This window comes from Oryctolagus cuniculus, chromosome 6, assembly GCF_964237555.1.
Source record: "Oryctolagus cuniculus chromosome 6, mOryCun1.1, whole genome shotgun sequence".
NCBI classification, from domain to species: Eukaryota; Metazoa; Chordata; class Mammalia; order Lagomorpha; family Leporidae; genus Oryctolagus; species Oryctolagus cuniculus.
This window is the reverse complement of record NC_091437.1, coordinates 63338422-63352827: the sequence shown is the minus strand read 5'-3', so window position 1 is coordinate 63352827 and position 14406 is coordinate 63338422. Positions and strand designations below refer to the sequence as shown.

Here is a 14406-nt window from a genome sequence, read left to right as displayed (position 1 = left end):
AAAGATATGTCAGCATTCAATTCTGAATAAGTTCATTAAGAGGGCAACATCTTAAAATAAAGGGCCAATCAATCAACATCTCACCTTGTGAGCTATACCAGGGATCGTTAATTCAGACAGTTGCTGTAAATCAGCAACCAGGCAACGACGGCTTACAAGAGGAAGGGGCTCACCACCAGCCTATTATTCTCTGTGGGAAAGGGGGCTAATTGCTTCCCCCCTTTTTTTTGGCAAAACACCTGAAATCTAGATTTCTAATGTGAATTTAATTATCTTGATTTAAAAATAGTGGAGGGTGTTTGGCCTAGTGTTAAGCTGCCACCTGAGACACCAGCACCCCGTATGAAACTGCCTGGGTTTGTTTCCAGTCCCAGCTTCCTGCTACAGCACACCCTAGGAGGAAGGAGGTGACGGCTCACGTGTCTGCATACCTGTCACTCCTGTGGGGGCCCGAGCCCTGGTCTCAGGTGTATGGGGAGTCAGTGGATAGGGGCTCTCTTTGTCCATCTCTCTGCTGCTCAAATAAGTAACAATTTTAAAGATCTAGTAGTTAAGTCACTCATTGAAATAGTATTGGCAGAGGGTGGGCGCTGTTGTGTAGGGGTTAAGCCACTGCCTGCAATGCCGGCACCCCATATATGGGCGCTGGTTGGAGACCCAGATGCTCCACTTCTGATCCAGCTCCCTGAGGAAGTGGAGAATGGCCCACCTCCTTGGGCCCCTGCACCCACGTGGGAGACCCTTAAGAAGCTCCTGGCTTTGGTGGTTGTGGCCTTCTGAGGTGTGAACCAGCAGATGGAAGATCATCTCTTCCTCCCTCTCTTTGTGTAACTTTGCTTTTTCAATAAACAAAAAATTTTACAAGAAACAAATAGCATTAGCAGGCCAAAAAGAGTTCTACTTGGCTGCAGGTCACCAGTTTTCGGCCCAATCCACAGTCAGCGCTCCCGGAGTTCTCGGGGACTTTTCCGGATTCCAACCACCACTGGTGTCCCAGGCCAGGATCTGCTCCTCCTACTTCAGCTCAGCTGGGCCACAGAAGTTGGGGGTGATGGAGACCCCCCCAAGTGACTTAAGTCCCCAAAGGCTTGGAGTCAAGGCAGATGATGTCAGGAACAGGGCTTAAAGGTTCATCCGGGGCCACCCAGTGAGGCCGCAGCGGTGCTGGGGCTGGGACCCAGGCCCCCGCCTTCAACTTAGAGCTTCGTTTCCCAGAACTGGGAGAAGTTATTCGACGGTTGCGACTAGTGGCCTGGGCCCGAGGGCGCCTCCAGCCCGCCGAGGAGTCCACAAAAACTTCAAGGTCCAGCGGGCCCAGCTTCACGGACCGCCCTCGGCCACCCGCCGGGCTCGAAGCACCTCTCTGCTCCTCGTTGGCTCGCAAGCCGAACGTGCTGTTCCGTGATTGGCTGCAGTCCCTGTCGCTCGTAAGAACCCGTCGCTGGGGGCTGCCCCCACAGGTGCCTTGGAGCCGCCCAGAAGAGGGAACAGGATGGGGGCTTCCCAGCCAATAAAGCTGTTGCCCACCTCGGCTGCGAGGCTTCGCTTTTTAACTCCCGGGTGACACTCGGGTTGGACGGTTTCCGGCCGAAGGCCATTAAATGGGACACCCGGAAGGCGGAAGTCCTCGGACGGAAGTGGCCGAGAGGAGAGGAGAATGGCGGCGGAGGGCTGGATTTGGCGCTGGGGCTGGGGCCGGCGGTGCCCGGGGAGGCCTGGGCTTCCCGGCCCCGGCCCTGGCCCCACTACACTTCTGTTTGTCCTGTTGCTGGGAGCGGTGGCCGCGGATATCACAGACGGCAACAGTGAGCACCTCAAGCGGGAGCACTCGCTCATCAAGCCCTACCAAGGTGAGGCCTGGGGCGGGCCTGAGCGAGGGTGGAGGGCGAGGCCGGCCGGGGTTGGGGAGGGCGCGCTTTCCCCCCTGAGCGCGGCGGCGGCTTTGTGGGCTTCCCGCCGCTGGCCAGACCAGCTCTGCCGTGGCCCTGGCGCACCTGTCTGTGTCCGTCTCTGCCCACAGGTGTAGGGTCCAGCTCCATGCCCCTCTGGGACTTCCAGGGCAGCACTATGCTGACGAGCCAGTACGTGCGTCTGACCCCTGATGAGCGCAGTAAAGAGGGCTCCATTTGGAACCACCAGGTGAGGCGCTCCCAGGGGGCTGGGCGGGCTGCTCCCCGCCTCCCCGGCCGCGGAGCCCCGAGTCTGGGGTACGGACCTGCCCCTTCCTCTCCCGCCCTTCGGCCTCCGGCTCGCCCCCCTCCCTCCCCCAGGAGTGAGTGAGATCCTGAGACGGAGTAGTTACTGGGTGTCACTCCCGTGCAAAAGCGCGCCGATGTTATCCGCGTTACCGATGCCCAGGCTCGAAGTCGAAAGTGCCTTTCCTGGAAGGCGTAGTGCCAGAAAGTGGTGGAGCCCCAGACTGAACTGAATCCCCCCAATAGCGGGAAGATGGAATGAACCTGATCTGTCTTGGGTGTTTTGCTGTGTGGCAAGCGCTTACCATGCCTTTAATTGCATTTAATTCTAAAAACGGGCTGTTAGAGAGATGGCATTCGGGACGTTACGCAGGTTAGCACCACCAGTGAATGGCATGAATGGTGCCTCCGCTCTCCTAGGGCTGATCCGTATCCCAGCAGCTCACTGGCTACACCGGGCTCCCCATTTGGACAGTGGGGGATGTTCTTGGTCGTGGGTGCAGACTCAACCCCTTGCCCCGGTGCTTGGGTGAGCGTCTTGCCATCGGCGGTAGGAGGTTCTGGACTCTTGGGCAGTTTGAGGGTCTGGGAGCATGAAGTGTCGCTGGCCTGTGGCTACACAGGCTGCCCTCAGAGGAGGTCTCAGGAGAAGGGTGATGGGGAATAATTTGGGACTGGTCCCAGCTAGGGAGGGAACCTGCTCTTAGCCTGCCTCATTCAACCCTTCCCACAGCCCAAGCTCTTGGCTGATGTCCTAGTTTCCTCCATCACTGTGTTCTCTGGTCTTCTCTGATTGATTTCCTTATTTAGTTCTGGGAGCCCACACTGTCCTTGTGTTGCTACATCTGCCTGGCCCCTCAGCTCCTCCTCTCCTTCCTTTCCCGAGCCTCCACGCTGCTGGTAGGGGCATCTGGGGTTGCTTTCCAGCCTCCGTTCTGACTCTTGGCGCTCGGGGTCTCTGTGAAGGGAAGAACGTACGTGATGCGCACACAGTCTGGACCCCGCTGCCTGGCACCTCCGGTTGTTCCTTCTGTGACTTGTGTTCCAGCCTCAGGACCTTTGCACTTCTTGTTCCCACCTCCTGGCTCTTCACGCCTGCCTGGTGCCTTCTCATCTGTTGAGTCTCAGGTCCAAGGGCCACCCACTCAGAGAGTACTTCACTGTCGAGTCGCATTCTGTCACACTACCCTGTCTTGGGCTTTCAGATACTGCTTGTAACTGATAGTGAGATTTTTCATGAAAATGCTTTCAGCATAGTGTTCTAAAAACAAAAGGGAAGGTACAAATTGTGCCAGCACTGCTCGAAATCGGGTTCAGCCACAAGTTACAGACGTGCCAGACATGGCTCAGACCTGGCGTGGAGCAGGTGGCTTGGCACTGTGTGTGGCTTGGAGGCGTCCCAGGCCTGGCAGGATCCCTACAGCCTCTGTCCCCTGCGGTAGCCTCGCCTTCCTTTCGCAGCCTGCCTGTTCACCTTCGGAGGCCTTTTCTGCTGGGCCCCACCTGCGTTCCTTAAGGGTGTGTGGGGCTCCCCAACATTCTTGAAGGTTGTGTGGAACTCTTAGAGTCTTCTGTCTAGTATTTCACAAGAACCACCCCTTCCTGCACTGAGCTGGAGAGAGGCTTCACTCCGCTCTGGGAGACACAGCAAACTCTGCCGGAACACCTGCTGTCTTCCTAGTAGCCATGGACACCTGCTGTAGCTGGGGTGGGCCGGTCCTCACAGATGAAGGGGTGGCTCAGGGGGAGGCTGAGGAAGCAGCCAGGCCCCTCCCCAGGGGGTCAGAAGGGAAGTGGCAGCAGAGGGGCTGCCGGCAACCCAGAGCACAGCCTTCCATAACCCTTGGTGGGCCTTGGCCTCCAAGTTTTTGTTCCTCTCTCCTGGAGAGCAGGTTCTGTTTTATTTTCAGTTTTTTTTCCTGTCCATTCATTTGTGTATTTATTTTCACTTTATTTGTAAACACACACACACACACACACACCTTCCATCCACTGGTTCGTGCCCCGAATACCCGCACAGCCAGAGCTGGGCCAGGCCGAGCTACGAGCCTAGAACTCAGCCCAGACCTCTTGTGTGCGTGACAGGGATTCAAGCGCTGGAGCATCGTCTGCTGCCTCCCAGGGTGCGCCTTAGCAAGAAACTGGATTGGAAATCTGGACTCAGACGAGGCGCTGCATCGTGGAATGTGGTGTCTTCACTGCTGGGCCAGACACCTGACCCCAGCTTGCGTTTTTTCTGATTACAGAATTTGTTTACTATACCATATCCAGGCACAGAAAGTAAACATTCCCCCTAGTTCTTGCCCCGAAGTTACCTGTTGTTACTATTCGTTTATATTTCTTTACTTTTTTCTTCAACTATACCTATAAACTGAACTTTTTTGAAGTTTCATTTATTTACTTAAGGGGCAGAGTAACAGAGAGGGGAAGTGAGAGACTGATCTTCCATCACCGTGCTTGGAAAAGCTGGGGCTGGGCCGGGTTGAAGCCAGGAGCCCGGAACTGTATTTGGTCTCCCACGTGGGTGGCAGGAACCCAAGTACTTGGCCTGTCCACTGCCTCCCAGGCTCATTAGCGAGAAGGTGCATTAGCTGATTTGAAGCAGAGGCAGGAAATCCAGTAGCTCTGATATGGGACGTGTGCATTCCAGGCAGTGGGTTGGCACGCTGTGCCACAGTGCCCACTCCCTTTTTTTAAATGAGAACAAGCACTGATACTGTTTTGTAATTCCCCCCATTATCTTTGATATCTTTTTTTAAAAATTTATTGGAAAGGCAGAGTGACAGAGAGGCAGAGAGAGATCTTCATTCCCTGGTTCGCTTCTCAAGTGCTCACAACAGCTAGGACTGGGCTGGGCCGGAGCCAGGAACTCCATCCTGGTCTCCCACATGGGTGGCAGGGGCTCAACCGCTTGGGACATCTGCTGTCTTCCCAGGTGCATTGGCAGAGAGCTGAGTCAGAGGCGGAGGAGCCAGGACTCGAAGTAGCACTCCAATGTGGGATGCTTAACCACTGTGCCACAGTATCAGCCCCTAGCTTTGATGTCTTTATTTTTTAAAAAATATTTATTTATTTACTTGAAAAGCAGAGTTACACAGAGAGAAAAGGAGAGGCAGAGAGAGACAGGTCTTCCATCCACTGGTTCACTCCCCAGATGGCTGCAACGGCTGGAGCTGTACCAATCCGCAGCCAGGAGCCAAGAGCTTCTACCAGGTCTCCCACATAGGTGCAGGGCCTCAAGCACTTGGGCCATCTACTGCTTTCCCAGGTCACAGCTGAGAGCTAGATGGGAAGAGGAGCAGCTGGGATGCGAACTGGTGCCCATATGGGATGCTGGTGCCACAGGTGGAAGATTACCCTACTGTGCCACAGCGCTGGCCCCCCAGAGAGATCTTTATCTGCTGGTTCACTCCCCAGATGGCCACAACAGCTAGGGCTGGGCCAGGCCAAAACCAAGAGCTTCATCTTGGTCTCCCGTGTGGGTGCAGGGGTCCCAACACTTGGGTTGTCTGCTGCTACTTTTCCCAGGCCATTAACAGGGAACTGGATCGGAAGTACAGCAGCCGGGACTCAAGCCAGCAGCCCTGTGGGATGCGGATGTCCCAGTCAGTGGCTTTACCCACTATGCTGCCCCCACACTCGATACGAATCATCTTAATAGCTGCTGGTCTGATGGGTCCACAGCCTCGTTTTGGTTTGCCTTGCTGATGGGTCTTCATGTCATCGCTGCTCACATACCATCAGCAGACTCTCTCAAACTGGATTCTCGTCAGAGTGTGTGTTGACCCCTTAGTTTCACCAGCCGCTGTTCCCAGTTGTCACAGCTGCTAATCTGCTTCCTCACATCTGGTGGTCCAGAGTCCCAGGGCACAGCCCTGCCCAGCCCCCAGCACCGATTCTGGTACCGCACTTAGGCGGGGTGGGTTTGCAGGAGGCAGGACGTGTACTGGCCGAGGGGTGAGCTTTGCGGTCAGCCAGACAGGGTTTGAGTCCCGGCAGCTGCCGACCCAGCCTGCCTTTCTCACTTAGGAAGGCTGGTCAGAAGGGAGGGCATGCGGGTGGGAGACCGGAGAGCACTTGGTGCAGTTGAGGTCCTGAAGGCAGAGGGAAGTAGAGAAGGCAGAGCAGAAGTGTCAGAGTCAGACCTGCGTGGAATCAAGACTACCCCTTCCCTGCCGAGGACCAGTAATTCTGCCTCTGCCTTCTTTTCTGTAAGCTAGATGGCTCACGTGGAGGGTGCACCTCTCCCACAAGATTCCAGGGTTGGAGTGGTGGGGCTGGGGAGGAAGCAGGGCAATGGGTTTGGCTGGTGTTGGCGAGAGTGATCAAAGTGCGTGAAGCAGACAGCCTAGGAGGAGGGCAGGAGAAGCCGCTCCCGAATCCTTGGTGGGGGGTGTCTGAGGTCAGTGGCAGGTGACGCTCATAATCCTGCCTCTTGGCCTTGTACCAGCAAGTGCCCCATCTTGGTGGGGTGGGGGGAAGTTGAGATCTGTGCTGGGCCACCCAGGGAGCTCTGAACAGCCTCTTCGCTCTCCCACAGCCGTGCTTCCTCAAGGACTGGGAGATGCACGTCCACTTCAAAGTCCACGGCACGGGCAAGAAGAATCTTCATGGAGACGGCATCGCCTTGTGGTACACCCGGGACCGCCTTGTGCCAGGTGGGGCAGTGCTCGCTTAGGTTGGCCCTGCTGGGCCCGGAGACGGGGTATAGGTGCAGGCATGGCAGCCGGACCCCCAGGAAGGTGGGGGCGGGCAGGACAAGCAGGTGGCCCTGGGCTCGTGTGGCTCTGCCCCACTGTGCGCCGCTGTCAGGAGACCAAGTCCTGTGCTACTGCAGGGGAGAGCAGCTGGTCCTGCAGTGCCCATGGTGCCCTTTGGGACCAGGTTTCGACCATCTCACCATTTAAATACTTACCTATTACTGACTTACTCATTCAATCATTGAATCATTCATTCTTTTAAAAGAGTGTTAGAGGGAGAGACAGAGAGAAAGCCATCTTCCATCTTGTAGCTCACTCGCCAGGAGCCAGGAACTGTACTCGGTCTCCCACATGGGTGGCAGGAAGCCAAGTACTCGGCCCACCATCTGCTGCCTCCCAGGCACATCAGCAGGAAGTTGGATTGGAAGTGTGGAGTAGCCAGGATTTGAACCAGGCGCTCTGATGTGGGCTGTCCCAAGCGGTGGCTTAACTTGCACTGCTGTAATGCCCACCCTGGCGGTTATTTTTTAAAAAAAAGGCAAAAACACATAGAAGCAACTTGACCAAAATTCTGTCACAAGACTCTGAGACCTTTTAAAAACAAAGCTTAATGAGGAAAAAGGCAAACAGATGAAGACTGAGCAGCAGAGACCATGAGAGGCCTCAGAGCCTAGTGCCCCCTGTGGCGCTTTGCTGAGTTTGCTGCCCCTGGTTTGGTGGACAGTTTCCTCCATAGGGGTCCTTCCTGCCCCATAGACCAGCTACTCCCTGACCAGCAGCTGTTGGCCTCAGTGCAGGGCCAGGTGGCTGTCCCCTTGCAGTGCAGGCTTCAACCCTGAGCGCCAGCCACTCTGCCACGCCCTGGGGAAAAGCCTCCCTGCTCCCCGGCTCAGCTTCCTCTCAAGGGCGTGTCTCCTGGGTGAATGGCTGGTGGACTGGACCCTCTCGTCCCCCACCCCACATGACGTCCCTGGCCCTTCGGGTGCCACGGACACCTCCAGTGTCGCCCATGATGAGAACGTCTCCTCATAAAATTCTAGGGCCTGTGTTTGGAAGCAAAGATAACTTCCATGGCTTGGCCATCTTCCTGGACACATATCCCAACGATGAGACTACTGAGGTAGGAGAGGAAGGCCTTGGCAGTTGGCTGGGGCCGGGGGGGCTGGGGGGGCTAGGACCTCCCTAGTCTCTGCACAGAAGGAGCCTCCAGGGTTGGCGTGGTGGGTGCCCTGCCCCCGCCCACAGGCTGAGCTGCCTGCGGAGTAACCGGTGTCTTGGTCCCAGCGCGTGTTCCCGTACATCTCGGTGATGGTGAACAATGGCTCCCTGTCCTACGACCATAGCAAGGATGGGCGCTGGACTGAGCTGGCGGGCTGCACGGCTGATTTCCGCAACCGGGATCACGATACCTTCCTGGCTGTGCGCTACTCTCGGGGCCGGCTGACGGTGAGCTGGCGCGAGGCGGGGAAGCCGGGGGTGGGCCGGCCTGGCCTGGGGGTGTGCTTGATGTGCTGGCCGGCCGCAGGTGATGACGGACCTGGAGGACAAGAACGAGTGGAAGAACTGCATCGACATCACGGGAGTGCGGCTGCCCACCGGCTACTACTTCGGAGCCTCAGCTGGCACCGGTGATCTGTCTGGTGAGTCCAGATGGGCAGGGCTCCGCGCCCAGCTCTGAGCCAGACCCTAGGCACTCCCAGAGTCGCTCCTCACTGCCTGGCAGGCCGTGCCAGTACCCACCCACGATGTCTCCAGCACAGCGGCCCGAGTGAGTCCGTGGAGAGCGCGTGAGGTCTTGCCCTGCCCTGGGCTCAGCGTGGCTGCTGTCTCAGGCAGAGTTGAGGGTACCATACGATAGAGTTTTTCCAGGCCCTGCCCCCAGCCCTCCTCATCCCCCTCCTCTTCTCTGTACCCCCTGCACACAGCGCCCTCCAGCAGCTCCATAAACACCAGCACCCTCCTGTCTCCAGCCTTTTTTTTTTTTTTTTTTTCCCAAGATTTTTTTATTTGTTTGAAAGGCAGAGTTACAGAGAGAGGAAGAGACCTTCTATCAGCTGGTTCACTCCCCAGATGGTCACAGTAGCCGGGGCTGGGCCAAGCTGAAGCCTGGAGCCAGGAACTCCATCGACATCTCCCAGTTAGGTGGCAGGGTCCCGAGTACCCAGGCCATCTTGCGCTGTTTTCCCAGATGCATGAGCAGGAAGCTGCGACTCAAACTGGCACTTGCTGGGATGCCAGTGTTGCAGGCAGCTCCTCACCTACTGTAAGACAACGCCAGACCCCCATTTCCAGCCTCATTTCAGAGTCACTTAGGAGTCACCTCAGCGGAGCCTCCCCTCGTTGTACCCTTTGTCCAGTCCCTAGCGCACACACATTGCCTTTCATGGCTCTATTCCTTTTCATAGCACTTATCATTTGAGTCTGCCACGCAGTTGACTTTGTCATGGGTGACAGTCGTCAGCGCCATAAAGCCAAGATCTATCTCGTTTGGTCCACCGTGGGTGCCTGGTAGCACTGAGGTGCCTCCGGCTTTCTTGGCTTTGCTGGGACACCAAGCCTGGGTGGTTGTGGCTCCCAGTGCTACTGGGGGCATGCAGCAGACTCCAGGCCTGGAGCCAGCTCCTGCTGACGTGGGAAACCCAGCAGAGGGCTTGTTTATCCTCCGGACAAAGCTTCCCAGGGCCTGCAGCCTGCCCGCTGACCAGGCGCCTCCCCTGTCACCAGAAGGGTGCTTGGGTCCTGATAGTCTCCATAATGTCCATTGTTGGGAGGTTTTGCTTTAAAGTTTGTAATAGGGAAATGTCACCTGTATGCCCCAAAGAGCAAAGAGTGGTCTCGTCAGCCCTGCCCTGCTTCGGTTTCATTGCTATTGGCTCAGGTCTGGGTCTCCGTCCCCACCCCTGTCCCCGCCCCTGCCCCGACCCTAGGTTACCTGCATTTCACCTGACAGTGTGTGAAGCGTCTGTCTCTGGAAGGTGCCTGATGTGTGGTTGGGGATGCTCTCCGGGCTGTCAGGAGCAGGCCACTGAAGTGCTGGCAGGTGGCTGGGGGAGCTGGTGGGGGCACCAGGCAGTGGTGGGAGGTGCGAGTTCCTTTAGGTAATGGCTACACCCAGGATGCCCAGCAAGAAGCGGCAGCAGCCCACTGGGACCTGAGTCTGTCTGCAGAGCCGTCAGGTGCCGTGTGGCCCCACCCTAGTTCTCCCTTCATGGTTCCACAGGCTTCCTGACTCCTAACGGTCAGAGAAGGGATCTTTACAGATGAGGCCGTTCCTCGGACTGTGCTTACAGCTGAATTCGGGGGGCCAGGTCGTGGCTCTGAGCCTCATCCCCTCCTTTCTAAAATGAGGTGGCCTGTTTGTGTTACGGTGAGATTCCTGCCTGCCCCTGGCTGCACTGGCCAGGCCAGGCCCTCTCCGAGTCCCCTCAGACACAGTTGGCTGATGGCGTGCTGGGGCTGACCCTCAGCTGGTTGCCAAGTCGTGCGTCTGCATCCAAACGGGGTCTGGCAGGAGCACCTGGCAGCTGCCTGCTTGAGGAGGGTCAGGCTCCTCCATCAGGCCCAGGACGGTCATGCTGGACCTCGTCCCTGTGTCCAGTGCACCCTGTCGCCCAGCAGCAAGTCGTCTGTGCCAACCACGTCCTCGCCAACTTGTCCCGGTGACCGTGCATAGTGGCCAGTTCACGCGCTGGGCTGCAGCTTCTCTGTGGAGGGCCAGGCGCCGTGAGTGCGGGCTGTTCCCGACTCCCTCTCTGTCTGCAGATAACCATGACATCATCTCCATGAAGCTGTTCCAGCTGATGGTAGAGCACACGCCCGATGAGGAGAACATCGACTGAACCAAGATCGAGCCCAGCGTCAACTTCCTCAAGTCGCCCAAAGGTATGCGCGTGCGCGGCGTGGTGCAGCCGCGGCTGTGGTCTGGCCCGGGGTCCGCCTGCCCGGGTCGCAGAAGCAGCTCGAGTCTGGTCAGTTCTGTTGCATCTTTGAGTGAGTGAGCGAGGCGGGAAGAAGTCTCCAAAGCCTTTCCATCACACACCCTGGCCGTGCGGTGGCTGAGGCGGCAGCAGCTCCTCCCCTCACATCCGCTTCCTCCTGTGCTGGGCTGCCTGGTGGTGCCGGCTGGGAGACTGGTCCCTCAGGGCTCGGTGAGAGAGCGGGAGACAGGCCTGGGCGTTGGGCTCCTGAAGACCCGGAAGCCTGAGCTCCTCCCCTGGCACTGATGAGCTGCCATGCCTCCTCCCGGTGGTACCATGGGGCTAAGGCCCCTGGGTGTGGAGAAGCTCAGCCCCCCCGCCCATGCCTGTGGCTGGAGCCGGCCAGGGAGCAGGGGCTTGGCCCAGCCCTGGGTCCCACGCCCAGTGTCTTCCCACTTGATGGACGTTAGAGTCCACCATTCACGTGCCATCTCACATTTTGGAGATTGGATGTTGTGAGGTCCAGGAAAATTCAGCAGTAGACCACCATTCTGCACCCTCTGGGTTCTGAGGGCTCTCAGAGCCGTTGTCTGTGTTGCTTCCTCGCCCCCACTCCGCTCCCCGCTGAGAAGGCCAGAGTTGACCGGTTCTCAGATGCCCTTCCATCCCTCCTGCAGTAGGTGTTCCCGAAGCTTCCGCTCCCTGCCTAGCTGTGGGCTGGGTGCTGGTGACGTGGGCATCAGGTCCCACGGGACTCAGCCTAGTGTCTGAGGGGGCCAGGGAGATGCCCCCCACCCAGGAAGCCACCTCAACCCGTGGCTGTGCAGGCCAGAGGCCCATGGTGAGCGTGGGTCGGCAGGGCTGCTGAGGGTCAGGTGGTGCAGGCAGGGAGGTGTTGGCCTATGGCTGACCCTGGCCAGTGGGCTATGGGGGTGTGACCAAGAGGCAAGCCTGGGGCCCGAGGCCTGAGCAGACCCCCAAGTCTTTGTAGGGGAGCAGGCAGAGTTGCAGAAATGGGGTTCAGGCAAGCCAGTTCCTTGGCCAGACTCTGGAAGGAGTGTCTGATAGAGCCTGGTCCACAGTGTGAGGGTCCCCAAGACACCATGCACCTGGGGGTTGGGGGGAAGCGAGCTGAGCATCTGGGAGACCCCCGGGAGGCTGTGGGCGGAGAGGGTAGCCTGTGGCCAGGGCTGTGTTTCTCCAGGTGGGGACCTCAGACCACAGCGTGGGCTGATCTCTGGGTCTCCCAGCATGGAGTGGGGCTATCCAAGGGAGCCTGGGAATCGCCGGTTTTAACCAGCTTTCTGCAGCAGAACGCATCCCAGGCTCCTTGGTCCTGCCCTCACCCAGCTCCTGTGGCCCTCAGAGCTCAGCTGAGATGGGTTTCACTTGACCTCCGACCCTCATTCTTGGAGCTGTGAGCAGAACCCAGGCCCCACGTGCTGGGTGTGTGTGGAACCCCGCCGCTGGGACTGCGGTGCTGGGTCCCAGAGCCTGGCCGGCGGTGCTGACGCCCCTCCCCCTCTTCTCCTGCAGACAACGTGGACGACCCCACGGGGAACTTCCGCAGCGGGCCCCTGACAGGGTGGCGGGTGTTCCTGCTGCTGCTGTGCGCGTTGCTGGGCATCATCGTCTGCGCCGTGGTGGGGGCCGTGGTGTTCCAGAAGCGGCAGGAGCGCAACAAGCGTTTCTACTGAGCGCTGGGCGGGGCCGACGGGCCCAGGCACTAATGTGAACTTGGTTTTTGGTTTTGTTTTTGTTTTTTTTTTGTTTTTTTTTGTTTTTTTTTTTTTACTGGGATTGTAAAAGCAAAACAAGACGACCTTATTTCTTAACTGTTTTGAAGAAATGATTAAAGTATTTTCGTATATTTGCTTCTTGCCCAGCAGGCCCAGGCAGCAGGGCCAGGGTGCCGGGTTCGGCATCCCCCACTGCAGGAGGGGGCGGCCCTTGCATGGTGGCCTGGGAGCTGGGGCCTCGCCTGAGCCAGCCAGAGGCCTTGCCGGCCGCCGGCCAACACTGGCAGGCTGCTGAGGATACAGCACGGTGACTTTGTTCCGAGGTGTGGTGTGTGTGGTGGCAGACAAGGCCTGGGGGGGTGGAACCTGGGCCTTCCCTCCTGGCCCCCCAGCTCCTTCCCAAGACAGGCCTCAAGCAGGGCTGGAGGAGCAGCTGGGAGGGGCACAGGGTGCAACTGTTTGCTGAATAAAGTGGAATAACCAACCTCAGCTGTGCGGCTGTCGCTGGGGGCTGGCTCCTCTTCCCTGGCGGCTGCAGCCTTACTCCCTGCGGCCTGCAGCAGAGGCTCGTCTCCAGACTCTCAGGGGGCCACGGAGTGCTTTTCCCGCGTCGCCTGGCTGGCGGGACCTGGGGCATGCGCCATCCCACATGTGCTCCGGGTCTCTGGGGCAAGGGGGTGACCTCAGCCCAAAGCTAGGCCAGGGTAGGCAGTTCAGCGAGCGGAAGCTCTAGGGAAGGTCTGTAAGGTACTGCTGGGCGTCAGGAGGACGGGCTGTCCTGTTGCCTTTGGAGTGCCTTGGGAGGCACAGATGGCCGCCGGCGGGAGGCAGCCAGCAGCTGAGGTGAGAGCGTCACCATTCAGCCGCTCCCACCTGGATCAGGGCGTCCCCGCCCCCGGCTCTGGTCCCGGCCCTGGTCCCAGCCTGCCCCTCTTGGGGACCTCGTGGAGTCAGTGACTTCTTGTTTCCATTGTCTCCTTCCCACTCGGCTCAGTGACCTTTGAGGCTCTCGCTTGCAGAGCAAGCCCTGCCTTCCTGTTGCAGGCTGGCCTCGTGAGGAAGGTCACCAGGCAGAGACCTGATAGTGCAGCAGCGTGAAGCAGGCCCAAGAACGACCTCTTCCTTCCAGCCTTGCGGTCTGACTGCTGCCAGCTGCCCCGCGTCCTTCCCGAAACACACTCTCGGTCTAGCAGCTTCGGTGTCCAGAGATTACTCACGGGGGCCGGGGCGGTTGAGCTGTTTCCCTCCCAGCAGCCTCTGGGTTGAGATAATTCACAGCCTGCCTTCCCCAGAATAGTTTCTTTATTTGAACAAGACAGCAAACCTTGAGTGCTTACTGTGTGCCACTCTTCACAGCCGTCGGCCCGTATTAGGCACAGTGGTATTTGGTACTGTGTGGTTCTCCGCCTTGGCTACCAGGATCTCATCTGGAGAGCTGCCGGCAGCCTGCCTCCTCCACTTCTGGTTTACTAAGCCACGTGGAGCTGGGGCAGGGGCTGTTTTCAGAGCTGCTTGCCTGGTTCTTTGGGCATCCAGCCTGGACACCCCTCGGCTGTTGGCTTGTTTCTTTGCTTTCTCCTCCTTCCTGCCCTGCCCTGCCCTGCCCATTTGACAGAGAGAGACGATCCTCCATCTGCCCATGGACTCCGCAAATGCCTGCAACAGCCAGACTGAGCCAGGCTGGAGCCAGGAGCCTGTAGCTGACTCCAGGTGTTGTGCGTGAGTGGCAGTGATCCGCCGCTCTGTACTTAGCTGTCGGGGTGGGCGCCCCGGAGCGCAGTCTTTATGTGCATCCATGAGCAGTCCGTCGTCTCGAAGTTCATACCTAGAGGGCTTTTCCCAGCAGTGTGTGCTC

General features: G+C 58.3%; 1 protein-coding gene across 1 annotated transcript; it reads left to right on the top strand.

Annotated features, from left to right (window-relative positions):
• The first annotated feature begins 750 nt into the window (after window positions 1–750).
• Window positions 751–13036, top strand: LMAN2 (lectin, mannose binding 2). The gene is made up of 8 exons (XM_002710427.5): window positions 751–1850; window positions 2021–2139; window positions 6736–6853; window positions 7936–8015; window positions 8180–8341; window positions 8421–8535; window positions 10658–10777; window positions 12349–13036. The coding sequence occupies exons 1-7, from the start codon at window positions 1658–1660 to the stop codon at window positions 10732–10734; spliced, it is 864 nt and encodes a 287-aa protein (XP_002710473.2). The 5' UTR covers window positions 751–1657; the 3' UTR covers window positions 10735–10777; window positions 12349–13036.
• The last annotated feature ends 1370 nt before the right edge of the window (window positions 13037–14406 follow it).